Source organism: Cherax quadricarinatus, chromosome 45, assembly GCF_038502225.1.
Source record: "Cherax quadricarinatus isolate ZL_2023a chromosome 45, ASM3850222v1, whole genome shotgun sequence".
NCBI classification, from domain to species: domain Eukaryota; kingdom Metazoa; phylum Arthropoda; class Malacostraca; order Decapoda; family Parastacidae; genus Cherax; species Cherax quadricarinatus.
In genome coordinates this window covers 242,369-262,751 of record NC_091336.1, presented here as the reverse complement: position 1 = coordinate 262,751, position 20,383 = coordinate 242,369, and the positions used below count along the sequence as shown (strand labels likewise).

General features: G+C 41.3%; 1 protein-coding gene across 1 annotated transcript in view; it reads right to left on the bottom strand.

Annotated features, from left to right (window-relative positions):
* The window catches only part of LOC128686490 (BTB/POZ domain-containing protein 6-like), a 104,406-nt gene that overhangs the window by 64,645 nt on the left and 19,378 nt on the right, over positions 1-20,383 (bottom strand). Inside the window, exon 2 of the mRNA XM_070094260.1 lies at positions 8,300-8,395. Within this exon, the coding sequence (XP_069950361.1) occupies positions 8,300-8,395 (96 nt within the window). The remainder of the gene's footprint in view (positions 1-8,299; positions 8,396-20,383) is intronic.

Genomic DNA, 20,383 nt, shown 5'->3' with positions numbered 1-20,383 from the left:
TTGGTGTTATGCTCACCCCAAGATCTTTCTCCTTGAGCGAGGTTTGCAGTCTTTGGCCACCTAGCCTATAATCTGTCTGCGGTCTTCTTTGCCCTTCCCCGATCTTCATGACTTTGCATTTAACGGAGTTAAATTCGAGAAGCCAGTTGCTGGACCAGGTGCCCAGTCTGTCCAGGTCTCTTTGAAGTCCTACCTGATCCTCATCTGATTTAATTCTCCTCATTAACTTCACATCATCTGCGAACAGGGACACCTCTGAGTCTGACCCTTCCATCATGTCATTCACATATACCAAAAATAACACTGGTTCTAGGATCCACCCCTGTGGGACCCCGTTCATCACAGGTGCCCACTGTGATACCTCATCACGTACCATGACTCGTTGTTGCCTTCTTCTCAGGTATTCTCTGATCCATTGCAGTGCCGTTCTTGAGTGTGTGTACTCACCTAATGTGGTTGCAGGGGTCGAGACTCAGCTCCTGGCCCAGCCTCTTCACTGATCGCTACTAGGTCTTCTCTCTCTCTCTCTGCTTCCTGAGCTTTGTCATACCTCCTCTTAAAGCTATGTATGGTTCCTGCCTCAACTACATCACTTGCTAGGTTATTCCACTTACTGACGACTCTATGACTGAAGAAATACTTCCTAACATCCCTCTGACTCGTCTTAGTCTTCAGCTTCCAATTGTGACCCCTTGTTTCTGTGTCCCCTCCCTGGAACAACCTGTCTCTGCCTACCTTATCTATTCCACGCAGTATTTTGTATGTCGTTATCATGTCTCCCCTGACCCTCCTGTCCTCCAATGTCGTCAGTCCGATGTCCCTTAACCTTTCTTCGTAGGATATACCCCTGATCTCTGTCTGCGGTCTTCTTTGCCCTTCCCCAGTCTTCATGACTTTGCATTTGGCAGGGTTGAATTCGAGAAGCCAGTTGCTGGACCACGTGTGTGTGTGTGTGTGTGTGTGTGTGTGTGTGTGTGTGTGTGTGTGTGTGTGTGTGTGTGTGTGTGTGTGTGTGTGTGTGTGTGTGTGTGTGTGTATGTGTGTGTGTGTGTGTGTGTGTGTACTCACCTATTTGTGGTTGCAGGGGTCGAGTCATAGCTCCTGGCCCCGCCTCTTCGCTGATTGCTACTAGGTCCTCTCTCTCCCTGCCTCATGAGCTTTATCATACCTCGCCTTAAAGCTATGTATGGTTCCCGCCTCCACTACGCCACTTTCTAGGCTATTCCACGGCCTGACTACTCTATGACTGAAGAAATACTTCCTAACATCCCTTTGATTCATCTGAGTCTTCAACTTTCAATTGTGATCTCTTGTGTCTGTGTCCCTTCTCTGGAACATCCCGTCTTTGTCCACCTTGTCTATTCCGCACAGTATTTTATATGTCGTTATCATGTCTCCTCTGACCCTCCTGTCCTCCAGTATCGTCAGGCCGATTTCCCTCAACCTTTCTTCGTAGGACAATCCCCGTAGCTCTGGGACTAGTATTGTTGCAAACCTTTGCACTTTCTCTAATTTCTTGACGTGCTTAACTAGGTGTGGATTCCAAACTGGTGCTGCATACTCCAGTATGGGCCTGACGTAAATGGTATACAGAGTCTTGAACGAATCCTTACTGAGGTATCGGAACGATATCCGTAGGTTTGCCAGGCGCCCGTATGCTGCAGCAGTTATCTGATTGATGTGCGCCTCAGGAGATATGCTCGGTGTGTGTATGTGTGTGTGTGTGTGTGTGTGTGTGTGTGTGTGTGTGTGTGTGTGTGTGTGTGTGTGTGTGTGTGTGTGTGTGTGTGTGTGTGCGCGTGTGTGTGTGTGTGTGTGTGTGTGTGTGTGTGTGTGTGAGTGTGTGTGTGAGTGTGTGTGTGTGTACTCACCTAGTTGTACTCACCTAGTTGAGGTTGCGGGGGTCGAGTCCGAGCTCCTGGCCCCGCCTCTTCACTGATCGCTACTAGGTCACTCTCCCTGAGCCGTGAGCTTTATCATACCTCTGCTTAAAGCTATGTATGGATCCTGCCTCCACTACATCGCTTCCCAAACTATTCCACTTACTGACTACTCTGTGGCTGAAGAAATACTTCCTAACATCCCTGTGATTCATCTGTGTCTTCAGCTTCCAACTGTGTCCCCTTGTTACTGTGTCCAATCTCTGGAACATCCTGTCTTTGTCCACCTTGTCAATTCCTCTCAGTATTTTGTATGTCGTTATCATGTCCCCCCTATCTCTCCTGTCCTCCAGTGTCGTCAGGTTGATTTCCCTTAACCTCTCCTCGTAGGACATACCTCTTAGCTCTGGGACTAGTCTTGTTGCAAACCTTTGCACTTTCTCTAGTTTCTTTACGTGCTTGGCTAGGTGTGGGTTCCAAACTGGTGCCGCATACTCCAATATGGGCCTAACGTATACGGTGTACAGGGTCCTGAACGATTCCTTATTAAGATGTCGGAATGCTGTTCTGAGGTTTGCTAGGCGCCCATATGCTGCAGCAGTTATTTGGTTGATGTGCGCTTCAGGAGATGTGCCTGGTGTTATACTCACCCCAAGATCTTTTTCCTTGAGTGAGGTTTGTAGTCTCTGACCCCCTAGACTGTACTCCGTCTGCGGCCTTCTTTGCCCTTCCCCAATCTTGATGACTTTGCACTTGGTGGGATTGAACTCCAGGAGCCAATTGCTGGACCAGGTCTGCAGCCTGTCCAGATCCCTTTGTAGTTCTGCCTGGTCTTCGATCGAGTGTATTCTTCTCATCAACTTCACGTCATCTGCAAACAGGGACACCTCAGAGTCTATTCCTTCCGTCATGTCGTTCACAAATACCAGAAACAGCACTGGTCCTAGGACTGACCCCTGCGGGACCCCGCTGGTCACAGGTGCCCACTCTGACACCTCGCCACGTACCATGACTCGCTGCTGTCTTCCTGACAAGTATTCCCTGATCCATTGTAGTGCCTTCCCTGTTATCCCTGCTTGGTCCTCCAGTTTTTGCACCAATCTCTTGTGTGGAACTGTGTCAAACGCCTTCTTGCAGTCCAAGAAAATGCAATCCACCCACCCCTCTCTCTCTTGTCTTACTGCTGTCACCATGTCATAGAACTCCAGTAGGTTTGTGACACAGGATTTCCCGTCCCTGAAACCATGCTGGCTGCTGTTGATGAGATCATTCCTTTCTAGGTGTTCCACCACTCTTCTCCTGATAATCTTCTCCATGATTTTGCATACTATACATGTCAGTGACACTGGTCTGTAGTTTAATGCTTCATGTCTGTCTCCTTTTTTAAAGATTGGGACTACATTTGCTGTCTTCCATGCCTCAGGCAATCTCCTTGTTTCGATAGATGTATTGAATATTGTTGCTAGGGGTACACATAGCGCCTCTGCTCCCTCTCTCAATACCCATGGGGAGATGTTATCTGGCCCCATTGCCTTTGAGGTATCTAGCTCACTCAGAAGCCTCTTCACTTCTTCCTCGGTTGTGTGCACTGTGTGTGTGTGTGTGTGTGTGTGTGAGTGTGTGCGTATGTGTGTGTGCGTGTCTGTGTGTGTGTGTCTGTGTCTGTGTACTCACCTAATTGTACTCACCTAATTGTGGTTGCAGGGGTCGAGACTCAGCTCCTGGCCCCGCCTCTTCACTGATCGCTACTGGGTCCTCTCTCTCTCTGCTTCCTGAGCTTTGTCATACCTCTTCTTAAAACTATGTATGGTTCCTGCCTCCACTACTTCACTTGCTAGGCTATTCCACTTGCTGACAACTCTATGACTGAAGAAATACTTCCTAACGTCCCTGTGACTCGTCTGAGTCTTCAGCTTCCAGTTGTGACCCCTTGTCCCTGTGTCCCCTCTCTGGAACATCCTATCTCTGTCCACCTTGTCTATTCCCCGCAGTATCTTGTATGTCGTTATCATGTCTCCCCTGACCCTTCTGTCCTCCAGTGTCGTCAGTCCGATTTCCCTTAACCTTTCCTCGTACGACATTCCCTTGAGCTCTGGGACTAGCCTTGTTGCAAACCTTTGTACTTTCTCTAACTTCTTGACGTGCTTGACCAGGTGTGGGCTCCAGACTGGTGCTGCATACTCCAGTATGGGCCTAACATACACAGTGTACAGTGTCTTGAACGATTCCTTATTAAGGTGTGCGTGTGTGTGTGTGTGGAGAGGGGAGAGGGATTGAGGGATGGGGGGAGAGAGAGAGAGAGATGGATCAGGAACAGGATTATCGGTTATGTGTGCGCATGCGTATGTATGGGTCCCACAATTTACACCAGAGGTGGACCCCAATTTTTATATATCTATATATATATATATATATATATATATATATATATATATATATATATATATATATATATATATATATATATATATATATATATATATATATATATATATATATATATATATATATATATATATATAAGTGTTTGTGTGTGTACTTACCTATTTGTAGTCACCTTTTGTGGATGCAGGGGTCGAATCACAGCTCCAGGCCCCTAAATTCAGTGCCAGATCAGCCGGGGTGTAGTTCTTACGCTGGACTACGTGCAGCCAGCAGTAACAGCTTCTTTGATCAGGCCGTGATCCAGCAGGAGGCCTGGTCATGGAGCGGGCCATGAGGGCATTGATCCCCAGAATACCCTCCAGGTAGATAGAATGCATTAATTTCCAGATTATTTCTCTTCAAAACAACAATATGGCTGATCAGAAACTTTCTAACATCACTGTGACTCATCTGAGTTTTCAACTTCTGGTTGTGATCCCTTGTTGCTGTGTCCCATCTCTGAAACACTGTCTCTTTCCACCTTGTCAATTCCTCTCAGTGTTTTATATGTCGTTTCCATGTCCCCTCTATCCCTTCTGTCTTCCAGTGTTATCAGGTTGATTTTAACCTCTCCTTGTAGTACATAACCCTGAGATCCGGAACTAGTCACATTGCAAACTTTTGCCCTTTTTCTAATTTCTTTAAGTGCTTGACCAGATGTGGTTTCCATTTTGGTGCTGCATACTCCAACATGGGCCTGACGTACATAGTATACAGTCTCTTGAATGACTCCTTACTCAGGCTCCCATAAGCTGCAGCAGTTATTCAGTTGTTGTATACCTCAGGAGATGTGTTCGGTATGATACTCACCCCAAGATCCTTTTCCTTGAGTCAGGTTTGCTGCCTTTGTCCCCATAGCCTATACCCCGTCTGCAGTCTTCTTTACCCTTCCCCAATCTTCACGACTTTGCACTTGGAAGTGTTAAACTTCAGGAACCAACTGTTGAACCAGGCCTGCAGCTTGTCTAGATCCATTTACAGTCCTACCTGATCCTCATCTGTTCATATTATCGACATTAGCTTTATATCGTCTCCAAACAGAGACACTTCTGGAACTGTCCCAACCGTCATGTCATTCACATTTACCAGAAACAGCACCGGCCCTAGGACTCACAATTGTGCGACCTCGCTCGTCACATGCACCCACTCTAACACTTTGTCACTAATCACCACTCATTGTTTCCTTCCTGTCAGGTATTCTCTGATCCACTGCAGTGTCTTTCCTGTTATTCCTGCATGCTCTTCTAGCTTCTGCACTAATCTCTTGTGTGAAACTGTGTCGAAAGCCTTCTTATAGTTTAGGAAAATGCAGTCTACCTCTCTCCCCTTTCTTACTTCTGTCACCTTGCCGTAAAACTCCAGTAAGTTTGGGACACAGGATTTCCCTTCACCGAAACCGTGCTGGTTATTGTATATAAGTTCATTCCTTTCTAGGTTTTCCTGATAAGCTTCTCCATGACACCGTATAATATACATGTCAGTGACACTGGTCTATAGTTTAATGCTGCTTTTCTGTCTCCTTTCTTAAAAATTGGGACTACATTTGCTGTATTCCACACCTCAGGTAGTTGCCTAGAAGTGTGGAATACAGCATATGTAGCCTGTTGAAGATTGTTGTTAGTGGCACACACACAGTGCCTCTGCTCCCTCTCTCAGGGCCCATGGAGAGATGGTGTCTGGTACCACCTCCTTTGAGGTATCCAGTTCACTTAGCAGCCACTTCAACTTGTCTTCAGTTGTGTGTAGTGTGTCCAACACCTGTTGGCATACTCTACCATAATGGTTTGCGGGACTCCTTTCTGTGTCCACTGAAAATACTTCCATTTTAAATCTCGTGTTCAGCTCTTCATATAATTCTTGGTCGTTTCTTATGATCTCATCTCCTTCCTTCTTAAGCCTGATTACCTGGTCATTGATTATTGTGTTCCTCCTGATGTGGCTGTACAACAGCTTTGGGCCAAATTTGGCTTTCGAAGCTATGGTATTGTTGTATTGTCACTGGGCCTCCCTCTTTATCCGTGCACATTCGTTTCTGGCTATTCAGCTAGTCTCCTTATTTTCCTGAGTGCTTTGTGTTCTATACTTTTTCTATTTTCTAGCACAGTTAGTTTTGGCTTCTATACACCTTTTTGGTGAATCAAGGGCTCGTTATGGTCTTCCCATCATTTCTATTACCCTTGGGTAGAAACATTGCCTCTGCCTCCTTGCGTTTTGTGATCATGTATTCCATTATTTCATTTACTGTTTTTCCTGCCAGTTCTCTTTCATACAGTACCCCATGCAGGAAATTCCTCATGCCTGTGTAGTCCCCTCTTTGGAAATTTGGTTTATCCTGTGCTGCTCATGCTGCTTCATTTTCCACTTTTCATTCTTCATTGTATTTGAAGGTCAGGACCACGTGATCACTAACTCAGAAGGGCTTTTGGTATGTGATGTCCCCAATGTCTGAACTACTCGAGGTGATTATGAGGTCCGGCCTTACTGGTAGTGTCCCTGACTTGTTGATGGATGAGGTTTTCCAGTACCACCTCCATCACCTTGGTGCTCCATGTTTCTGGTCCCCCATGGGGCTCCAGGTTTTCCCAGTCTATCTTTTTTTGACTGAAAACACCCACAACTAGTTAATTTGCCCTGCCTATGTGGGCCCTTCTTTCCACCTCAGCTAGTGTGTCAACCATTGCACTGTTGCTTTCATTGTACTCTTGTCTTGGCCTCCTGCTATTCTGTGGCAATTTGTTTATCACTGCAATCACTACCTTGGGACCCTCAGCCTGAAGTGATCCTATTATTTAGTCTGTTGCTTCCATTCTGCCCACTTCCTTCAACTCATGAAAACTCCAATGGTTTCTATTGAGCAGTGCGACTCCTTCCCCTCACTCCCTTTGTTCCCTCTATCTATCCTCAGGATCTGGTATCCAGTTGGAAAGGTTGCATCTGTTATTCTCATGAGTTTGGTTTCCATGAGTGCTATGATGTCTGAGGATGCCTCCATGATTCTTTTGTGCCACTTATTTGTTTTACCATCTTTGTTGGTGTACCATACCCCAAACTTCTTTACCAAAACTGTATTCTGAGAAGTTTGTGAGGGCTAGGGGAGTGAGAGACCTGGCAGGAAACTATGGGAGGCTGTTGTATAGGTGGAGTTTGTGCCCAGAGAGCTGTGAGTGTTGAGTGTGGTTCATCTTGGGTTAATTTGTTTGGCTGAGGTTTTCTGTTATTGGTTCTGTGGGTACTTGTGCTTGCTCATCCTGCCGACTCTGGGTGCCCCTAATCATCTCTAGCCATGTCTCTTTTTCCCACCCTTGCATCTCTGTATCGTCTCTCTCAGTTTCAGTCATTTTTTGCATTCTGTCTTGGTTAAGGTACACCCACTGCTATTTTGTTATTTCCTTTAGCTGTGGTTTCTGCTGCAGAATCCTGTTTCACACTGATTCTGTCCTAAAAATGAATTTCAATGACCGTTTTTTACCCCTCGAGTATCCCACTTTTCACTGAAAATATGTCACCTTGGTAAGGTCCTCCTCTTCTCTTTGATGATATTTTCAATCTCTTTTTGTCTCTCTCTCTCATCTCTTTTCATTTGTCCTCCCTTCATCACCCATGTGTCCCATCCCCTTATCCCTCATATTTGGGGTAGGATAGAGAGGACCTCCGAGGTTTACAGACTGCATGAAACAGAAACTAATAGCCAGACCTAAGCTACATCTAATCACTGTCGTAAGAGATAACATAAGAGATTTCGTTGTGCTAATGGATAGTACACATATAAAACAATGAAATTATATGTAAACCTTCCAATTAATATAGAAGTCAAATGTGTTCATTCGTCAGCTTAAACTACCATACATCCAGAAGGTTCTAAGTAGTGCTCAGATGAATCTCTTCATACATTCTTAAATACTGCCTTCAGATATCGTCAGAATAAATTATTATGACTATTCCTTGGTGCATGTCCATATGTGTATTTAGATTTAAAAAAAAAATGTTGTATGTACCTGAGTGCACTTATTAAGGAGAGTGATGTCCTTCAGAAGAGCAGCAGTGTCGTATATCTCAGGAAGGTTACTGGCATTCAGCTCTCTCTGAAGAAACTGTTTGCAAGAGAAACACCATTAATATAATAACGATAGCAATTTTGATGGGTTTCTAACTTCTAGTAAGTCGATACTTTAAATATTAAGGATTTTTCTGTTTTTTCATAATGTGCAAAACTATGTGCTTCGGTCACTATAATAATTGATTAGAAAGAGAATGAAAAAATTAGACACTTGTGCAACATTTGAGAAACTTTATCAGTACGTTACAGGGAAGAGAGGTTGAAGACAAGGAGAAATTTGAGGTAATCTGTCCATTAGCCTGGATATGATTCATTTACCTCATAAATTTTGATAAACGTGGGCTAACATATATGTTTTTACAATCATGATACCCAAATGTTGTACAAGTAACTGATATATATATATATATATATATATATATATATATATATATATATATATATATATATATATATATATATATATATATATATATATATATATATATATATATATATATATATATATATATATATTTTTTTTTATATATATATATATATATATATATATATATTTTTTTTTCAACAAACCGGCCGTATCCCACCAAGGCAGGGTGGCCCAAAAAGAAAAACGAAAGTTTCTCTCTTTAAATTTAGTAATTTATATGGGAGAAGGGGTTACTAGCCCCTTGCTCCCGGCATTTTAGTCGCCTCTTACAACACGCATGGTTTACGGAGGAAGAATTCTGTTCCACTTCCCCATGGAGGTAAGAGGAAATAAACAAGAACAAGAACTAGAAAGAAAATAGAAGAAAACCCAGAGGGATGTGTATATATACATATATATATGCTTGTACATGCATGTGTAGTGTGACCTAAGTGTAAGTAGAAGTAGCAAGACGTACCTGAAATCTTGCATGTTTATGAGACAGAAAAAAGGACACAAGCAATCCTACCATCATGTAAAACAATTACAGGCTTTCGTTTTGCACTCACTATATATATATATATATATATATATATATATATATATATATATATATATATATATATATATATATATATATATATATATATATATATATATATATATATATATATATATATATATATTATTGTCACCACGAAACGAGTGGTATTGATCAATAACAACACTTCGACTAGCCAAGGACTCGAACCCATGCTGCTTTGGCCTGCCTCATGGTGGGCAAAAACTCATGACGCCTTAATAGTTGGCTGAGGCGGACTTTTGCTAGGTTCACATTTTTGGAGATATGAGATGTTTAGTAGAGAAATCTGTCGATCTTATATCCCAGGATCTTATTCGGGATTCTGATAGTGATAGGTGTACCTCTGATGGAGATACCTCCTTTCTTGTCAATAGCTGTTGCAAGGTACCCGATGGTGCTGATGAGGACTTTCTCTGGATTGGTCGTGATTCAACATTTTTTCTCCTAGTTGGCTGTTCTTCGTAGTTCTGCATTCATTTTCTTTATTACTCTTCTATGCTTGTTGATTCCTAAGATGAGGGTGGAAGATACTACATGGATGACATCGTCAGCAAGTTGGGTGATGATGGTGTCATCGAATTCAGGTTGGGGGAGATCATTAACGTATATACTAAAGAGTATGGGGCTGAGGCACGAGCCCTGTGGCACTCAGCTGTCGGTGTGAAATGTTCTGCCGACTTGCCGTTAAGGGTGAGGATGATTCTTCCTGATAAGAAGTTTTATATGAGCCTGAGAAGGTCCAGTTGTGGTCAGGAAGGTCGGCAAGTTTGAATATGAGGCCGTCGTGCCACAGGCTGTCGAAAGCCTTTTATACATCTCTGGTTACAATTAGGCCAAATTCTCCCTTTTCTTCAGTTTATTTACCGCATCGAAGATAATATTAATAGCATATTGAATTCCTCGATGGGTCCTGAAACCAAACTGCTTTTCAGTGAAGAGGTGATTGAACTCCATATAATAGTTCAGTGACTTCCAGTAAGGAAATAGGTCTGTAGTTTTCAGGTTCACCATTGTCTTTGTTGGGTTTAGCAATGAACATAATACTCGCTGTCTTAATTGCAACTGGAAAGTGTCCAGACGCCAAGATGGCTTTATAGATATAAACAAGAGACATCATGCTTTTGAGAGGTAGGAATATTAGTTGTTTTGCTGTTATGCCTGAGGGGCCTGGTGTCCTATTTCTCATTCTGTCTAATACTTGGCACATCTCCTTGAGGGTAACTGGTCTGGTGAGGGGGTGTTCGATTTCAAGGGTAGCTGCATCAATTGCTGGTATTGGGTGGATGTCTTCCCGGTTATCATCCCTCCACTGGTTAACCCACTGGTAGTGATTGTTGTTGAATCTTATACTTTCGTTGTGCGAGAGAATTTTCTCCCACACTTCACACATCAGGTTGGCTTGGTCTTGTGGATCCTCGATAAGGGTAGTCACTTTCTCACCATCTACGTCGGTGAAGGACTGTGTAAGAAGTTGAGTGAGTGTGCGTTTAACCCCCAGTAGCAAGTGTGTCTTACTCCAGAATGTCGTTTGTATTGATTAGCCTGTAGGACAAGATATTTCCATATTTCTCTTTCGTGCTGGGTGATTAGTGTGATTTATTCTCTCCTCAACCTCAGTAGTACATCCCTTGTGGCTGTCCTGTTTGGTGGTGTCTTCTACACTCAGCTTGGTAGTTATTCATCTTGTTCTTGATCTCTCTGGTTAGTTTGTACTGCTGGTAGGTCTTTGATGTTGTTAATTCGCAGCAAGCCCGGGTGGCTTCAGTGATTCTATCATGGAGGGATCTGATCGCCTCATCTATTGCAATTAACGGCTGGTTCTCAAAAAAAAAAAAATGTATGTTCATTAGTGAGTACTGAAAAAAATGCAAATTTTAAAGATGCAAGCTGCACTTTTCACACATTATTTGTATGGTCACAACAAACTTCTGTGCAAAATTTCAGACCATTTCATGCCCATTTACCCTGCAGCATCATCATCGACTTTTCGTCAAATTACACACCACTGAATCAAATCAAATCAAATCAAGTTTATTCTCTATAAGGGTTACAGTGTGGGGTTTACAGGATTTGGATATTGTGTGGTTTACATGTTATAAAATACTAATTACAGAGAGGGCCACTAGGACACCTAGCATGGCTAGGCATTTCGAGCAGACTTAGATTAATTCTTAACATTAAATCCTTACAGATTATGGTATTAAGGCTAAGTGACTACATCATAATTTGTGAGTTTAGCAATGTGAATGCTTTTGTTTTGGCACAATACAAAGTGTCTATATTGGAGTATCATAGGCAAACTTATGACTGGTTAGGATTTATTATTTTAAGATTAAGATTAGTATTTCTGGGTTTATAGTCAGTGGGTGAGTAAGTGTAATTGTGAACCACCAAGTGGTTATCATGTAGTTAGTTGTCGGGGTGGATCAGGGAGACAAGATGTTTTCTAACTGTAGTTTTGAAAGTGATGAATGTGTCTGCAGTTCTAGAGTTTTCAGGTAGGGTGTTCCAGATTTTAGGTCCTTTGAAATACATTGAATTTCTGTAAAGGTTTAGTCGAACACGGGGAATGTGATAGAGATGTTTGTGTCTGGTGTTATGCCTGTGGATCCTTTCACACTATCAAGAAAGCGTTTTAGGTCAAGGATAATATTGGAATTTAAGGTCCTGTAGATATAGATTGCACAGCAGTAAGTGTAGATGTTCTGAACAGAGAGTAAGTTTAGATCTATGAAGAGTGGGGGTGGTGTTGCCAGGGATGGGATTTAGTGATTATTCTTACTGCGGCGTTTTGTTGGGTTATTATTGGCTTTAGGTGTGTTGCTGCAGATGAACCCCAAGCACAGATAGCATAGGTGAGGTATGGATATGTAAGTGAATGGTATAGTGTGAGAAGGGCAGTTTGCGGCACATAGAATCGTATCTTGGAGATGATCCCCACCGTTTTGGATACTTTTTTTGTTATGTGTTGGATATGGGTGCTGAAATTTAGGTTGTTGTCGAGGTATAGGCCAAGGAATTTGCCCGCATTATGTCTGGCAATTAGAGTGTTGTCGATCTTAATGTTAAGTTGCGCAACACCTGCTCTGCTACCAAACATAATATAGTAGGTTTTGCAAGTGTTAAGTGTAAGTTTATTGGCTGTCATCCAAGTCGATATTTTGAGCAGCTCCTCGTTAACAATGGTGTTGAGGGTTGCAAGATTAGGGTGGGAGATGACATAAGTCGTGTCGTCAGCAAAGAGAATGGGTTTCAGGTGTTGGGATATGTTTGGAAGATCATTGATGTAAATGAGGAAGAGCAGGGGACCAAGGACACTTCCCTGCGGAACTCCAGTATCAAGTGGCCGTATTGATGAGACGGTGTCTCTAATGGTGACATACTGTTACCTATTAGAAAGGTAGGATTTGAAATGTGCAAGTGCATGGCCTCTTATACCATAGTGGTCAAGTTTGTGGAGTAGGATGCCGTGGTCAGCTGTGTCAAACGCTTCTCTTAGGTCAATAAAAATTCCTAGTGGATATTCCTTATTTTCCAATGCTGTGCAAAGCAGGTCTAGCATTTTTATAACTGCATCATTAGTGCTTTCATTTTTCCTGAATCCAAATTGGCAGGGGTTGAGTATGTTTTGTGACGTTATAAATGAATATAGTCTCCTGTGAACGAGTTTCTCGAATATTTTGGATAGCAACGGTAAATTTGATATTGGCCTATAGTTGTTTACATCTGTAGGGTCACCACCTGTATGTACTGGTGTAACCCTTGCTGTCTTGAGTAGTGTCGGGAAAGTGCTAGTTTCTAGTGACTTGTTAAAAAGTAATGTAATAGCATGCAAAAGGACATGGGCCGCTCGCTTGTACAATAATGGTGGGACGTGAGACAGATTCCCCGAGTTATCTTTAAGTGACTTTATGATCGCAGTGACTTCCATGGGCTTAGTTAGTACAAGATAGAAGGAATTTGGGAAATTCCCATCTAGGTAGTCCCCGGCACGGCATTGGTACGTGGGATTTTACTGGCGAGATTACATCGTATGTTTGAGAAGAAGTCGTTTATCTTGTTAGCTGTATCAATGGGATGCAGTGGTGTTTCATGAGGTTTAGTTAGGACAATATTCTTGTTTTTTTTCAGTTTGTGGGTCCCCAGAATCTGGGAAACTGTTTTCATATTGGTGCTTCTCTTCAATGGATTTCAGAATGCTGCTGGTTAGCCATGGGCAACCGAGCCATTTATTCGTGATCTGTTTCGTTTTTATAGGACATTGTTTGTTGTATAGTCTAAGTATTTTGTTAAGAAAAATGTCTGTCCAATCGTCAGTACCATTGGCATTGGAGAATTCTGTAGGCCAGTCAACAGTCTCTAGGTCTGCTGTGAAATTCCTTATTGAGGCCTCGTAATGGAGTCTAAATGAACCTTTGTTGTATTCGGGTGGTGGCTTACTAATGTTTGTTAAGAGGAAGGTTGAGTAGTGGTCAGTAGTGCAGTCTGTGATTATCCCTTATTTAAGGGGGGCTAGTATATTGCTCCATATGTGGTCTATTATGGTTGCACTTGTCTCAGTCAGCCTGGTTGGTTTAGTTATTGTTGGTATGAGAAGTGTGTTGTTCATATTGTTGATGAAATCAGTTACAGTCTGATCATCTGGTAGGCCAAGGTTGATATTGAAGTCTCCAGCTAAGAGAAGGTGGTGCTTGTTCATTTGTCTGTTATTAGTGACTTTAGATTCTCACTGAAGTTTGGGATGTTTGTGTGGGATATCCGGTATATGGCACCGATTGTTATAGGCGTCTTGAGGTTTTTTACAGTAAAATTAGCAAAAATGTATTCCCCATATTCATCACTAAAGCAATTAGTGCTAATACAAGATAGCTGGTTAGAGTAATAGATTTCAGTACCACCCCCAACTTGGTATGGTCTGCAGTTGTGGATTGCTGTGTATCCTGGTAGTGGGTAGATATCTATTGTGTCCTGCTTAAGCCAGGTCTCAGTAAGAATAATGCAGAAGAAGGGTGTCTTTAGTGACTCAAGGAGTGCCAGGAGGTCATCATAGTGCTTTCTTAAGGACCTGATGTTGTAGTTAAGAAATGATAGACTTTGAGCAGTGTTCAGGATAGTGCTGGTTTTTTTTTATTATTATTATTCGCCGGTATTCTCCAGGCCCGGGTCTTTTCCAAGTAGTGGTGACCCGGCCTTGGCTCCCTATCTGGGGAGTATCTCGAGACGTAAGTCTCCCATGGGAGGAGGCATAAGTACCCCCTCATCTTTGGGACCAACTGTCCCCAGGCCTAGCCACATTCCCCTCCCTCACGGGGCTAGGCCTCTGGTCTGCCATCTACCCCGCCTCAAAGGGGCTCGTTGGGATGGCAGTCTGATGAGCTGCAGGTGGTAACAAGCTCAGGCCTTTCCTTGTCAGTGCTGGCTTGTGATGCTGTGTAATAAAGGCAGTTACTTTCCAATATGTTTTGATTGTGTGTTAGATTATGGAGGTTTAGATCAGGGTCAACGTGATCATTCATCTTTTAGGTTTAAATAGTGGTTGTTTATATCCTGTATTATGTGGTGAGTTCTAATACTGATTTCTGTAGTGGTGGGAGGTTTGGATAAGTATACCGCTAAAGCACTTTGGTCATATAGAGTATAGTCACTAATAAACATTATGAAATTGATATTGTCTATGTGTTGTGCTAGAATGAGCTAAAGTACATCTAGGTGTAAACTAATTACCTGGAGTTTACCTGGAGAGAGTTCCGGGGGTCAACGCCCCCGCGGCCCGGTCTGTGACCAGGCCTCCTGGTGGATCAGAGCCTGATCAACCAGGCTGTTACTGCTGGCTGCACGCAAATATTATATAAAAAAAATTACAAATGGCACCAGACTCACTCTTGTAATTGCACTAAGGTCTAATATAATGAATTTAGTGTTGTCTATGTATTGAGCTAGAATGAGCTAAAGTACAACTAGGTATAGTTAGTTTAGGTGTTGTCTATGTATTGAGCTAGAATGAGCTAAAGTACAACTAGGTATAAACTTATAATATAAAAATGCAAATTAAAATGGTACTTGCAATTGCACTAGGGTCTGATACAGGTTGTTAACAAGAACAATTGCACTAGGGTCTGATATAGGTTGTTAACAAGAACAATTGCACTAGGGTCTGATATAGGTTGTTAACAAGAACAATTGCACTAGGGTCTGATATAGGTTGTTAACAAGAACAATTGCACTAGGGTCTGATATAGGTTGTTAACAAGAACAATTGCACTAGGGTCTGATATAGGTTGTTAACAAGAACAATTGCACTAGGGTCTGATATAGGTTGTTAACAAGAACAATTGCACTAGGGTCTGATATAGGTTGTTAACAAGAACAATTGCACTAGGGTCTGATATAGGTTGTTAACAAGAACAATTGCACTAGGGTCTGATATAGGTTGTTAACAAGAACAATTGCACTACGGTCTGATATAGGTTGTTAAGAAGAACAATTGCACCAGGGTCTGATATAGGTTGTTAACAAGAACAAAGGGCACTAGGGTCTGATATAGGTTGTTAACAAGAACAATTGCACTAGGGTCTGATATAGGTTGTTAACAAGAACAAGTGCACTAGGGTCTGATGTAGGTTGTTAACAAGAACAATTGAACTAGGGTCTGATATAGGTTGTTAACAAAAACAATTGCACTAGGGTCTGATATAGGTTGTTAACAAGAACAATTGCACTAGGGTCTGATATAGGTTGTTAACAAGAACAATTGCACTAGGGTCTGATATAGGTTGTTAACAAGAACAAAGGGCACTAGGGTCTGATATAGGTTGTTAACAAGAACAATTGCACTAGGGTCTGATATAGGTTGTTAACAAGAACAAGTGCACTAGGGTCTGATATAGGTTGTTAACAAGAACAATTGCACTAGGGTCTGATATAGGTTGTTAACAAGAACAAAGGGCACTAGGGTCTGATATAGGTTGTTAACAAGAACAAAGGGCACTAGGGTCTGATATAGGTTGTTAACAAGAACAATTGCACTAGGGTCTGATATAGGTTGTTAACAAGAACAATTGCACTAGGGTCTGATATAGGATGTTAACAAGAACAATTGTACTAGGGTCTGATATAGGTTGTTAACAAGAACAATTGCACTAGGTCTGATATAGGATGTTAACAAGAACAATTGCACTAGGGTCTGATATAGGTTGTTAACAAGAACAATTGCACTAGGTCTGATATAGGTTGTTAACAAGAACAATTGCACTAGGTCTGATATAGGATGTTAACAAGAACAATTGCACTAGGGTCTGATATAGGTTGTTAACAAGAACAATTGCACTAGGTCTGATATAGGATGTTAACAAGAACAATTGCACTAGGTCTGATATAGGATGTTAACAAGAACAATTGCACTAGGGTCTGATATAGGATGTTAACAAGAACAATTGCACCAGGGTCTGATATAGGTTGTTAACAAGAACAATTGCACTAGGGTCTGATATAGGTTGTTAACAAGAACAATTGCACCAGGGTCTGATATAGGTTGTTAACAAGAACAATTGCACCAGGGTCTGATATAGGTTGTTAACAAGAACAATTGCACCAGGGTCTGATATAGGTTGTTAACAAGAACAATTGCACCAGGGTCTGATATAGGTTGTTAACAAGAACAATTGCACTAGGGTGTGATATAGGTTGTTAACAAGAACAATTGCACTAGGGTCTGATATAGGTTGTTAACAAGAACAATTGCACTAGGGTCTGATACAGGTTGTTAACAAGAACAATTGCACTAGGGTCTGATATAGGTTGTTAACAAGAACAATTGCACTAGGGTCTGATATAGGTTGTTAACAAGAACAATTGCACTAGGGTGTGATATAGGTTGTTAACAAGAACAATTGCACTAGGGTCTGATACAGGTTGTTAACAAGAACAATTGCACTTGGGTCTGATATAGGTTGTTAACAAGAACAATTGCACCAGGGTCTGATATAGGTTGTTAACAAGAACAATTGCACTAGGGTCTGATATAGGTTGTTAACAAGAACAATTGCACTAGGGTCTGATATAGGTTGTTAACAAGAACAATTGCACTAGGGTCTGATATAGGTTGTTAACAAGAACAATTGCATTAGGTCTGATATAGGTTGTTAACAAGAACAATTGCACTAGGGTCTGATATAGGTTGTTAACAAGAACAATTGCATTAGGTCTGATATAGGTTGTTAACAAGAACAATTGCACTAGGGTCTGATATAGGTTGTTAACAAGAACAAGTGCACTAGGGTCTGATATAGGTTGTTAACAAGAACAATTGCATTAGGTCTGATATAGGTTGTTAACAAGAACAAGAGTATAACTAGATTTAAACTGACAAAATAAAATTCACAAATTAAAGTACCAAAAGAATAATAAGTAAAAAATAACAATGGCAATGACCTGGTTATAATATGATAATAAGATGGTAGACAGGTAGACAGGTACACAGGTACACAGGTACACAGGTGCACAGGTACACAGGTACACAGGTACACAGTTACACAGGTACACAGTTACACAGGTAAACAGGTACACAGGTGCACAGGTACACAGGTGCACAGGTACACAGGTACACAGGTACACAGGTACACAGGTGCACAGGTACACAGGTACACAGGTACACAGGTACACAGGTGCACAGGTACACAGGTACACAGGTACACAGTTACACAATTACACAGGTACACAGGTACACAGGTACACAGGTACACAGGTTCACAGGTGCACAGGTGCACAGGTACACAGGTACACAATTACACAGGTACACAGGTACACAGGTACAGAGGTACACAGGTGCACATGTACACAGGTACACAGGTACACAGTTACACAGGTACACAGGTACACAGGTACACAGGTAAACAGGTACACAGGTACACAGGTACACAGTTACACAGTTACACAGTTACACAGGTACACAGGTACACAGGTACACAGGTACACAGTTACACAGGTACACAGTTACACAGTTACACAGGCACACAGGTACACAGGTACACAGGTACATGGGTACACGGGTACACAGGTACACAGTTACACAGTTACACAGGTACACAGGTACACAGGTACACAGGTATACAGGTACACAGTTGCACAGGTACACAGGTACACAGGTACACAGGTACACAGGTACACAGCTACACAACTACACAGCTACACAGCTACACAACTACACAACTACACAACTACACAACTACACAACTACACAGCTACACAACTACACAGCTACACAACTACACAGCTACACAACTACACAGCTACACAACTACACAGCTACACAGCTACACAACTACACAACTACACAGCTACACAGCTACACAGTTACACAGCTACACAGCTACACAGCTACACAGCTACACAGTTACACAGCTACACAGTTACACAGCTACACAGTTACACAGCTACACAGCTACACAGTTACACAGTTACACAGCTACACAGCTACACAGCTACACAGTTACACAGGTACATAGTTACGCAGGTACACAGGTACACAGGTACACATGTGCACAGGTACACAGTTACACAGGTACACAGTTACACAGGTACACAGGTACATAGTTATACAGGTACACAGTTACACAGGTACACAGTTACACAGGTACACAGTTACACAGGTACACAGGTACACAGGCACACAGTTACACAGGTACACAGGTACACAGGTACACAGGTGCACAGGTACACAGTTACACAGGTACACAGGTACACAGGCACACAGTTACACAGGTACACAGGTGCACAGGTACACAGGTACACAGGTGCACAGGTACACAGGTACACAGGTACAAAGGATAATATAAAGGTTGGAATTGAATATACAAACTTGAAAATTTGGCAACACAAGGTTAAGAAAAGTATAAAATAATGATTAATTTACAAAAGTAAAATTGACTGGTAGTAAATATGGTGTTTAATAAAATTTTAGTAAGTAATAATGATTACAAAAAAAAATTAATGAGCAAAAAAAAAAAAAGTGAAAAAGTAATGTTTATTTCAAGTATTAAATTTTAAGAAGAGTTATTTGGATTCAATATTGGACTGGTAGTTATACTAGAGGTTATTTGTCAGTACAAGGTATTTAAGAGTACTCTAAGATAGTAAATGTGGTATTAAAACAGGTTATGGTAATTAAACAAGTAATGGTAATTAAATATAAAAAAAATGTTAAGAGTAAATTGTACTGATAGTAAAAGTGGTAATTAATTATTAATTTTAGTAAGTAATATCAATTAATAGTATTTAAAAAATATGAGGTAGTAATATGGACAGAGAAAGTATCAATTCAGCTAATAATTAAGCAAACAATAGTAAATAAGAAAATTACATAAGGTAACTTATGTTTACAATTAGTTATAATTTATTGGTTGGCAGAGTAATCAAATGTACATGGTTTATATCATTTTTGGTTGTGAAGATTGTATAATCAAATGTACCTGGGTTATATCAGTCATCAACTATTTAATTTTTAACTATTACAAGTTATAACAATATTCCAGTAATTAATTCAGGAAGACACTAACAATATTCCAGTAATTAATTCAGGAAGACACTAACAATATTCCAGTAATTAATTTTTACAGTGGGCTAGAAGAAGATACATTATGTAACATCACAGTCACTAGTGAGATGGTTGTGAGGCAGATAGACAGACTGAAGCAAAATAAGTCGCCGGGTCCTGATGAGATTTTTTCAAGGGTTCTTAAGGAATGCAAAATGGAACTCTGTGAACCATTAACTAATATTTTTAATTTATCTCTTCAAACAGGTGTAGTGTCTGATATGTGGAAGATGGCTAATGTAATTCCTATTTTTAAAACAGGGGACAAGTCGTTACCGTCAAATTACCGCCCAATAAGCCTGACCTCAATTGTAGGCTAATTACTAGAGTCAATTATAGCTGAGATTATAAGAAGCCATCTCGATAATCATAGCTTGATTAATGATACTCAGCATGGATTCACAAGAGGCCGGTCTTGTCTAACTAATTTATTAACTTTCTT